General features: G+C 40.3%; 2 protein-coding genes across 2 annotated transcripts in view; both read left to right on the plus strand.

The window, feature by feature from the left end:
* Positions 1-1,590: 1,590 nt before the first annotated feature.
* Positions 1,591-6,502, plus strand: LOC308362008 (putative methyltransferase YcgJ; the record flags this gene model as incomplete). The annotated part of the gene is made up of 6 exons (XM_080834499.1): positions 1,591-1,698; positions 1,924-2,084; positions 2,562-2,775; positions 3,295-3,398; positions 5,794-5,931; positions 6,261-6,502. The coding sequence occupies 6 exons, from the start codon at positions 1,591-1,593 to the stop codon at positions 6,355-6,357; spliced, it is 822 nt and encodes a 273-aa protein (XP_080690625.1). The 3' UTR covers positions 6,358-6,502.
* A 386-nt stretch (positions 6,503-6,888) lies between these two features.
* The window catches only part of ube2f (ubiquitin-conjugating enzyme E2F (putative)), a 22,737-nt gene continuing 18,900 nt past the window's right edge, over positions 6,889-10,725 (plus strand). The window contains exons 1-2 of the mRNA XM_080835742.1: positions 6,889-7,070; positions 9,683-9,817. Coding sequence (XP_080691868.1) covers positions 9,703-9,817 — 115 coding nt within the window. The 5' untranslated portion in view covers positions 6,889-7,070; positions 9,683-9,702. The remainder of the gene's footprint in view (positions 7,071-9,682; positions 9,818-10,725) is intronic.

A 10,725-nucleotide genomic window follows, 5' to 3' on the forward strand; every position in this document is an offset into this window, starting at 1 on the left:
TGGTCCCTCTGGGTATGTTTGCCTGAATGATTCTGAATTCCTATAGGCCTAGTTCAGCACAATGTATACTCACAGCGCCTGCCATAATATTGACAGACCTTATTTCGTATACAGATTTTGCTTTCATTTATTACAAAACTGTGTAGCACTATAATGCCTTTTGTCCACGAAAAACACAAATGCATTAGCATTGTGTCCACGAAATGAAGAGAGCACATTTTTTGAGGAGAACACATTCTTTGGAGCACACAAAACAAAACGGATTATTCATGTTGTGCACGAAATTGACTGTTGCGATTTTCATTAGTGTGCATGAAAGAATGTGCTCTCTTCAATAGTTCATGGACACAATCCTAACCTGTCTGTGCCTTTTACCTTGCAGAAAAGGCTTTTTAACAATCCACACACGCAGACTTGCACGAAAACTTTGTGTGAATTCCTGGCACAAGCTTGCAAACTCTTTCAGACCGCTCTACTGTCATTCTCTATCCCTTGCGGATTTAAATTGAAAGGATTGACTGCAGTGCAAGAAAGGTACGGTACAAGAGGGAAATACTCATTAGGAGACGAAAACAAGCCGCGTGTTATCATAATCATAAATATAACTATAAATAAAGATTAGGCTATAGGCAGATCATGCAATGGGGAAAGGAACGTGTTGAAGCCAACACGAAGGTAGTGCAAATATGTTTAGACAGTCCTGTGAACCAGACATTGCATACATGAGAAGCTTATTGGAAGTTTATTACACTCTAAAACAATGCTGGGTTGTTTTTTCAAACCAAATGCGGGAGTTTGTACTGTCATTTGGTTGGTTTGCAGTTAGCTATTCGGAGTTCAGTTAGCTATAGAAACGTACACGGACCAAAAAAAAAAAACCCACGGCCAATGGCTTATTTTGATAGTGCCGAATTGTGAATTCCGAAAATATAGGCTATAAAAAACGTATACAGTTAGTCCGTGTATTTTCTTGTGCTTTTAGCGTTACAATGGCCTTCCCACGACGAAGGCCGTCTCTACGTCTGTCCTCCATGGCTGTCATTTATTTACCAGTCCGTGAAACCCAAAGTACAAAAGACGCGTTTTAATCAGGACCATCTCTTCTCGGAAAAGATTCCGACGGAACACGACCGATTTCCAAGCAATTTTGACAGTCTATCTCTACCATCTCCCAGTCTGTGAGTCTTACGTCTTTCTACTTGTTGGTAACTTGTCTAGGTTACCACTCATTTTAGTATTAGTGTGGATAACTTATATTAGACTTATTTAGCATAGCCAATTGATCTGTTAGGAGACGGTGTGACTTTAAACTTAGTTAACATGTTCAGTTTGTACAGACAAAGTATTGTGTTGTATTATGAACTAGCATAAGGTTTAAAGTTTCTGGGTGTAATAACTCATCAGACTGGGTTAAAATAGCAATGTTGGTTTTTAACCCAGCATTTTTAGAGTGTAATTGTGACATACAAATTGGACTTTGGGCCTGAATTTGCTCTCCAGTGTGAGTTACCTCGACCACCTTAACTTCTCTTACCTTGGCACCTTCTCTTACCTTTGCAATCATACCTTTCTTCTTAGCGCATGTGCGTAATGGCTGAACGACAATATGAAGGCAAAGATCATGCCGTGTCTTATCAGAAATACAGGGTGTCTCCGCAAGAAGTTGTCGAAAAAGTGTTATCCTTTCTAGAGAGAAGGGTAAGGTTTGTGGCTTGTTTAAGTCTATCTGGTTGTTATGCCTAAAATGACCACTAGTTGATGCTATGACACCGATTTAATTTATGAACCAACTAAAATGCAGACAATTTTGTGTGTGTATGCGTGTGTGATGTGTGTGTTTTTTTATTTAATTGTGTGTGTGTCCGTATAATGCAAGTCAATCATTAGCCTATGTTCTTTTGCATTTGTGTATGTCTTCACCAGAAAGCTAAGCCCTTTCATCTTGCACTGGATGTGGGATGTGGATCCGGGCAGGGAACTGTGTTCCTAGCTCCTCACTTCACCCACGTGGTTGGCATAGACGTCAGCCCTGCCATGCTTGAGTTTGCCCTGGCTAGCGACCATCCTCCTAATGTCTCCTACAGGTCAGGAAGAACAGGGGTGGAATCTGTTTCACAACTGGTTAACATCATCCTACTGTTGAAGGAAACTTATGTAATCATTATAACCTGTCTGTCTGAGAGACTTCACTGTGCACGAATGATTAACAAATGTGTAACAACTATTGCTGGGAATGCAGTCACCTTTAGGCCATGAGGCTAGACAGTAGGCTTACATGAAATTTAGCAACCTCTTACTTAGAAAGCTTACATATGAAATACCTCAGTTACTTCAATTATATTTTTGGCCATAGCCAAATAAACTTAGGTGAAAATGAGGTTCAGTCTGTTTCATGAGCATCTTCGGAGCGTGGATCTGAAGAGCATCTTCGGAGCATGGATCTCAAGAGCATCTTTGGAGCGTGGATCTGATGAGCACCTTCATATACAATACAAATACAAATCCTTACAAAATACAAAAACCTCAACTCTCCCTTAATGTGTCCACTTGCATGCACACAGGCAATCCCCGGCTGAGCAGATGCCCTTTGAGGATGGTGTGGTGGATCTGGTGACGTCCATGACGGCGGCACACTGGTTTGATCGCCCTCGTTTCCTGCTGGAGGCCGACAGGCTCCTAAGGCCGGGGGGCTGCCTGGCCCTGCTCAGCTACACCATGGACTTTGAGCTGGAGGGCGGCGATCACAGCAGCCAACTCAATGCCATCTGTCAGAAGGTCAGGAGTCATCTTATCACCTGGAGTCTTCTAGTATACACAAGCTGGTCAGTCTTGATAAAATCTTTTTATCTTTGCCACATCGTTTAACAGTTCTAATGTGAATTTTAAAACACAGTTTGATTGCTCTTCATTAGAAATGTGCGGGGAAAATGTCAAACTGAAAAGCAGTCCCTTCATTCTATTGCTCTCGGACATCACTTTGTCTTCTCAATGAAAAACAATAACCCAGCATTTGCTTTTTACATTCAGTTGATGTTTAATGCATGGGGAAGGACTCCATTAACAAAGATATATAATGTAAGCATGGTTAGTAAGAACAATTCTTGGTCTGTGGAAGAGGGTGAACAAGGGTCATTCAGTACAGAACCATATGCTTTTCAATTTTCAATCTAATTGCGAGGCGGTTAGTTTCCTTGTCCAGCACATCTGTTACGGTTGCCTAAAGGGATTCCTGAACAGTCTCTCTTGTTCAAATTTGAATCTGTGTTTTTTTTTCCTTCATGAAAATACCTACAGTTCTATGCAGCTCTGCTACCACACCGCAGCACACATCTGGGTTCCAGTTCTCTGATGCTTTACAAACAGATGTATGACTCCATCCCTTACGAAGACAAGGAGTGGTGAGTAAGTCTTTGCTCTATGACCACCGTGATTGGTCAAAGTGGCATCTCTAGATCTTACTCATTGGGCACAATGCCAAGGGCCCTGTTGTGATGGTTAAAGGTACCCTTGAAGAAGAGCCTTTCAGGGGGTGAGGGATGGGGAGGGCTATGCCACATGGGCCTGCTGATACATTGGCACTGCTCATGCTTGACTTTCCCCTCAAAAGTACCCCTGACTGACCAACCAAACTGGTTATACAAATTCATACATACATATAAACACCAAACTGGCAATACATACAGTACATACAGTACATACAGTACATACATACATACATACATACATACATACATACATACATACATACATACAGTACATACATACATACATACATACATACATACATACATACATACATACATACAGTACATACTGTGAGACTTTGGTAAAGTTTAGCAGTCATTTCACGTAATGTAAGGGTTTGAGTGAAAACATTATTATTATTATTAATAATAATAATAATAATAATAATAATAAAAAACTTTATTTATATAGCACCTTTCATGCAAAATAATGCAGGTTAAAGTGATTTACAGCAAATACATTACGTCCACAAAGAAATTACATGCGCATAAAAATAGACATCAAATAAACATAAAATAAACATCATCATTAAATTAAATTCAATTCAATTAAAAGTATGTATATACAGTATAGTGCGAAGTGGCAGCTAATGTGAAGAGGTACGTTTTTAGGTTTCTGAAAAATATGTTTTTTTTATGTCTATAGGCAGTATGGTCCATAGCTTTGGGGCGTAATTGACAAAGGTTGCGTCCCCGATTTTCTTACGGCTTTTGCTGGGACCTCCAATAAACCAGCATTCAAGGATTGTAGTGTTCTTGAAGGCAAGTATTTGACTAGGGAGTTTGCAATGTAACTTGGTCCTAGCCCATTAAGGGCCTTAGGAGAAGGACCTTAAAAGTCAATTCTAGAGGTTACTGGAAGCCAGTGCAGAGCAGCTAAAACTGGACTAATGTGCTCTCTCCTCTTGGTTCTGGTTAATAGCCGAGCTACAGAGTTTTGAATGAGCTGAAGTCTCTCTCAAGAGAGGCCAGTAAGAATTGCATTGCAGTAAATCAAGCCGGCTTGAAATAAAGGCATGAATCAGTTTTTGAGCATCTATTTGATTTAAACTTGCAGGACTTCAGCTATGTTAAGGTGGAAAAATTATGTTTTTGTCACCTTGTTAATGTGAGACTTGAAGCTTAAATCTGAATCTAAAATAACACCAAGAGAGTTAATTCCCGAGATTATTAAAAAGCATTTCTCTTTTTGTTTTAGGGTCGACTAATAGAATCTCAGTTTTGTCCTCGTTTAACTTTAAGAAATGATTGCTCATCCGCTTATTTATCGCCAAAAGACAGGTAGTAATGGAGTTTATTGCTGCAGCATCATTTGGTTCAGCAGAGATGTACAGTTGCGTCTCATCTGCATAACTATGGAGACATACATTGTGTTCTCTAATGATGTCCCCAAGTGGCAGAATGTATAGTGAGAATAATAATGGACCAAGGCAGCTCCCTTGTGCAACCCAAAAGCAGATGTCATGTTTCTTAGACACATGATCTCCAAGCCTGACATAAAACGTTCTCCCTTTGATGTACGTTCTGAACCAGTTTAATACAGAGTCAGAAAGCCCAACTAACTTTTCAAGACGATTAATAAGGATGTCATGATCAATAGTATCAAATGCTGCGCTTAGGTCTAAGAGGACAAGGATTTAGGATTTAGTACCTCTCACAAAGTGAGTAACTCTAAATGTAAGTTTTTTTTCTAATAGATTGTCACTGTGACCTGATTTACAATGCTGATATTACCAAATGTTCTCTGTGGTCTAGAGGTGGGTTTTAAGGGTTAATAGGCATGTACAAGTCTGGCTAGAGCCTCTTTCAAAGAAAGGGTTCAGATAGAATGGAGAGATATCTCTCTCCGGAGTTTTTGCACCTATTATGTGACTTCAGTTCAAGAACGTCATATCTTGTTGTGTAGTTGTCGGAGGAGAGCCAGGAGAGTGATAGAGAGGCACATCACAGCGCTATTGCAAGGACAACTTAAATCGATGAGCAGAGACATCTTGAAAGTCACAGGGACTCTCCAAACAACATCTACATCTGATAGATGAGAAGGCCTCTTTCATCTCAGAAATCTCATTCTACATACGTTCATACTAATTTCACATCTGTTTCATGTCAATCAATAAATGTCTTCAAAATTGTACTCCAGTGTCGTCAAAAACACCTAAATCCAACAATACATACATATATCCAAGGGATCTAGGGAATATGTATAAAGTCGATATGTTTAACAAAATATTTCAGTATTATTAATCATTCATCTATTTGCCATCCATAGGCATGAATGTTTGCGGGTTCGGAGAAAGATGCCTCTCTCCAGCTACATGCACATGGTAGAGACCTTCACCAGCTATCAGGCTCTGCTGCAGAAGGATCCCCTGGAGGCAAAGCGACTTTCACAGGACATCACAGACAAGTAGGTATTATTAGCTGTCATACTGACATGAAAGCAATATGTTCAATCATTTGTTCTTACATGGTTGATGTTGGTGCTTTGTCATTTGTCTTGGTAGATCAAAGACTGGGGTATCCATTTATGTTCCCTTCTTTTTGCTTTGATGGCTGAAAGACAAGGGCATAAGCCTCAACCAGAGAAAATTCTTTTAGGACCATAACATTTAATGCCACTGACATAGATATTCTATCTGAAACACCACACTCTGGCATTGTATAAGCCATCCTAGTATCTATTCTTGTAATAGGGGCTAATTGTGTCACACATGATGATTTAATCACTTTTCTCAGGTTAGTCTCAGCTATGGGCGCTTCCTCTCCTGAGACAGATGTGACTGTGGTGGTGAAGTACTTCTATCTGCTGGCCTGTAAACCATCAGCAAAGTGAACAACAATACATTTTGTGGTTTCTTTAGTATAATGAAGTATAACTTACAAGTAGCAAAAAATTGAAGGTCCTCATTAAATGTTTCCTGATACTTTTGTACCCATAATTGACTTGTATTTCATGATGTGTTTTTTTTTGTGTGTGGGCTAGCCTTTTATCAGATACATCACGTCTATTCCCTTTGTTTAACTGAAACAAATAATGTGAAAAACTGTTGTACTATAGAATACTATAGTTGTACTATGTAGTACTATAGAATTAGCCTAGTTGTGATTGCTGTATTTAAATAAACAGTTTAAGGTCCTTACAAACTGGAATTATACCTTCTCTTGTTTTTTGATCTAATTGTAACTTCATGACTGGTCAAGTGAAGGAAACAAGAAAACTGCCATTTGTCTCAAGTCTTACAAAAACTAACGCCTTTAGGTGCAATGCAAAAACATGGATAGAAGTGAAGCGGAACGTTAACGCCGGGTGGTTTTAGACAGTCGGAAGTATTACCGAAACACAATTATAGTTGCACTTCCGCATTTGACATCGATCTACCGGAGGTGTTCAAGTTAATCCCAACCATTGTGTGTTATTATACTGTTTACTTCATAGGATCGCCGGTTATATTTTGAAATTGCGAGGTGAACTCGTAGATTTAACTGTGAATGAAGATTATGGTGTAATTTGGAGCACTTTCTTTCTCCCGGACTCAACAGCAGCAGGTACAGTTTTGCTAACATTAGTTCACAAAAAAGCTAACGTCAGTTTCACAGTGTGAAACATATGTGGGTATTCGTCATTGTTTTTGCCTTTTATCTGTGCACAACCCAAATGAGCATTTCATGAATTGATGGGTTTTTACTCGCTCATATATAACGAATTGATGAATTAATTGTCAGTGTAGTGAATATATGGCAAGCTAGCACTGCTAGGCACTAGTAACCACCTAGTTAACTTGTGGATCCACTAAGAGTCAAAAATAGTAAGCTGTAATAGCAACACACACAACGTCACAACATAGTTCGCTTGATCTCGAAACTGTCAGAGCTGCCAGAAGAACACATTTGGTTAGCAACTAAACCGAAATCCACCACCTATTGCAGCTAGCTAGTCTTCACTATCGAAAACTTGCTTGTGTCGTTAGATTTCACTAATGGACCTGTCCTTCTGGAAATTATCAAGCAGTTATCGATTGATCATTTGATTTAAGGGGCTGGGTATATTTTGCAATTTGACCATTATCTGCAATTTGACCATAAGTGATTTGGATTACCTGTGATCTGTCAGCTCTCTGAAATCGTACCTCTACAGGTCACACTCCACCGTGGTTGACAACTTTGTTTTCTTTTAGATTTGTTCTCTGACATTACTCTCCCTGGCACAGTCACATTATGTAAATCATACCATTCTTCTACACAAAGGAAATGTAGAACGGAGTTTTTTTTTGTTGGTCCTGTTGCCATGTTTACGTGTTAAAAATTGCTTTGCTATAATGATACTGCCCAGATGTATTATTTACTATTACTTTATCACCGAATTGGATGCTCAGCTTCTCCTCTGTCACTTTGGTCAGTTGATGTAGTACATGCATACTAGATCTATTTGAAGTATGCAACCCTGTGTTATTGAAAACAGAGTGCATTATCCTGTTAACCCTGCCTCTGTTTTGACTGTGTGATAGCCAACAGTCTCTTGGTCTCTGGTTGAAGTTGACCCTGAATACATTTTTTTGGAGTTTTGCCTGTATGAATAACCCTTGCATAGCATTTTTCGGGAGCAACAGATTTACTCACTCGTGCAAATCATCCTACTTTTAGCGGGAATGCCCAGCACCTCTTTACACCCACACACCCATATTACTTCCTGTATTTTTCAGTATTGGTTATAATCAGATGAAAAGGGAGAGAGACGTTTGCAGTGTTTGATTACTCGCTATGCCCTTAACTACCGACGTGCTTAATATGCATCAGTCCCTTGGACGTCTCCCTCTAGTGCTTCTGACTGGGAGTGTCATTGTTAGTGCTGTGCTTGGAACAGGAGGCTGATAAGTCCTGATGTGCTGCCAGGCCTCATCGCCTCCCAGATCCTGGCTCTATACAACACAGTGTTGCTCGCCTGCTTACCACAGGCTGACTGGAGTCTGAGTCATGTTGAAGGCTCTTGCAAATGCAAATGTGCTCATGAGTGTTGGGTCTGTCTGATGGTATGGGACAGCGTTACTCAACCCTGCGCCTCTGTAGAGACTTTTGCATTTTTCATTTCTGCTCATCATGGTGCATTCAGCCAGTCAAGAGTAGAGTGGTGTGGGCTGGCGAGGAAGAGTGTTGTGAATGTTGTTATCAGGGGTAGTAGAGTTTTACGTTTTGCTAGGCTCCCCCAGGACGAGGATTAAGGGAAGACTGCTGTAGAACATTCTTCCTGCCAAATGTCATACTCCCAGGCAACAGTGAGCTATTCCCACTCTTCCCTCCTTTGTGCGCTGTAAATAAGGGGTGATTTACCTTAGTAATATGTATGGTTTAACAGAGTAGGACCATTGCTCCTTTAGTTGGTCAGGTGCAAGATCCATGTAGTCCTTCAGCTACTGCATGTGCAGCAAAGCTCTAGGCCTAATTAACTAGGGGTAGGCAGGGTGAAGGCTATACCTTCTTAGACCATTAAAACACAAAATGATCTGCCTAAAATAGAGCAGTAATTCAAGGATACATTTTTTTCTTTGGCAATTTAACAAGGCTGTAACGCAGATTATGACTATAGTTTGATGTTGGCTTTTGCAAAATATTTAGAATATTCTGCCTGTTCTAATGTGGAAATATTTTACGGACTCAGGAATGGGAAATTATCTTCCATACTCAATGCCTGTCTCCAATTCAGCCCAAGTCCATAATATTGTCCCAAGTCCAAAACTATTGTCACTCTCTGGAAGAGTTTAAGTTTAATTCAAAGCTGTAACAATCATAGACACAATTCATAAACAAATAAATGTCATAAACTATATTTTAAAGTAGTAACTGCGTGTTAATTCTAAAGATAACCTTCCTGACTGGTAATACATTTTAATCTTGTGTCTTGTTTCCTTATGTAGGCTATAGAAAGGGAGACAAGTAAATTACATTCTTAAGAACATTTACTTTTACACAAGAAGTATTTCTAAGTAATGCAGTGTATTTCAGTTTATTTGCTTTGGTATAATTTGTTGTCACAGAAGAATTTGCTATCTAAATGAATGAAACACAGCTGAATTGCGTGCTCCAGGAGTTATTTAGACTTGTATTTAGATTTTAGTACCTATTTTTTTTATTACATTAACATTTTGATTCCTGTGCTTCTACAGGTGAGAGAGAGGGGCCGGCCATGCTGACGTTGGCGAGCAAGCTGAAGAGGGAGGATGTGCGGGCCGGTCGGGCCCCTGGGGGCCCCTCAGACTCCTCCCACCGTGTGTCTGTCCGGGATCGCCTACTAATCAAAGGTACCCTCCCCTCTCACCTCACATTAACCTATGCAGGTGGTCAGCTCTCTGAACCGTCATCACGCCTGTGCTAACATCTTTCTGTGCAGTTATCATGCTAGTCTTTGTCTTAAACTAAATGTGATGTTTAGCTTGTATGTAGAAAAGATCCCTTCCAATCCAACGTCACTTCACCAAGTTATTGTAAAAAATACCAGCAAATGTATTTATGTTCTCTTCATTCCATGTTTATTCTGTGTAATATATACCAACATTCATCCCTGCATCATGTTTTCATAGTTGCACCCATGAGATGCAATGTCTGGGAGAAACTTCTGGAAGCTGGCGATCAGTTCCAGATACTCATCACACACTTCAGGCATTGCCTCTAGCTTATGAGCTCCCTGCATCCACTTGTTTACTCTTTCTCTTTGGCATCAGGGAGAATAAGATTAAGCCTGAGGATTTAGCAAAACAAAATAAAGAAAATGTCAGCTGTTAGTCATTTCAAGTGAGGTTTTTTTGCCTTCTCATTTAGAGTGGGTTGGGCTTGACAAAGTGCTGAAAGGCACTCTAGTTCCTTTTACAGCAAGCTTCAGCAGTCTGTGTCATACAAGCGTGTTTAGACAACACTTCTCATGTTTCTTAGTCCGTTACTCGGCTCGACCGGTAAAAGCACCAAGGGAGGGAATTTTCAAGTCAGACACGCAATCCGCTCGCTAACCGGGGTGCCTTTGCGTTCCAACACTAGTGTGCTTGACGTCTGAGGCCTTGGAGCTTGGGTTGCGGGGGTCCAGTCTATATATAGCTTGCACAGAAGAACAGTCAAGTCAGATGGGATGCCAAAGCCTTGTGAGCCATTGATGGTGAACAGAGTAGCTAATAGCTTAGAAGGACCCGGAAGACAGGCCTAGACTCCCTCCTGGCCT

This window comes from Sprattus sprattus, assembly GCF_963457725.1.
Source record: "Sprattus sprattus genome assembly, chromosome: 3".
In the NCBI taxonomy this organism is placed as follows: domain Eukaryota; kingdom Metazoa; phylum Chordata; class Actinopteri; order Clupeiformes; family Clupeidae; genus Sprattus; species Sprattus sprattus.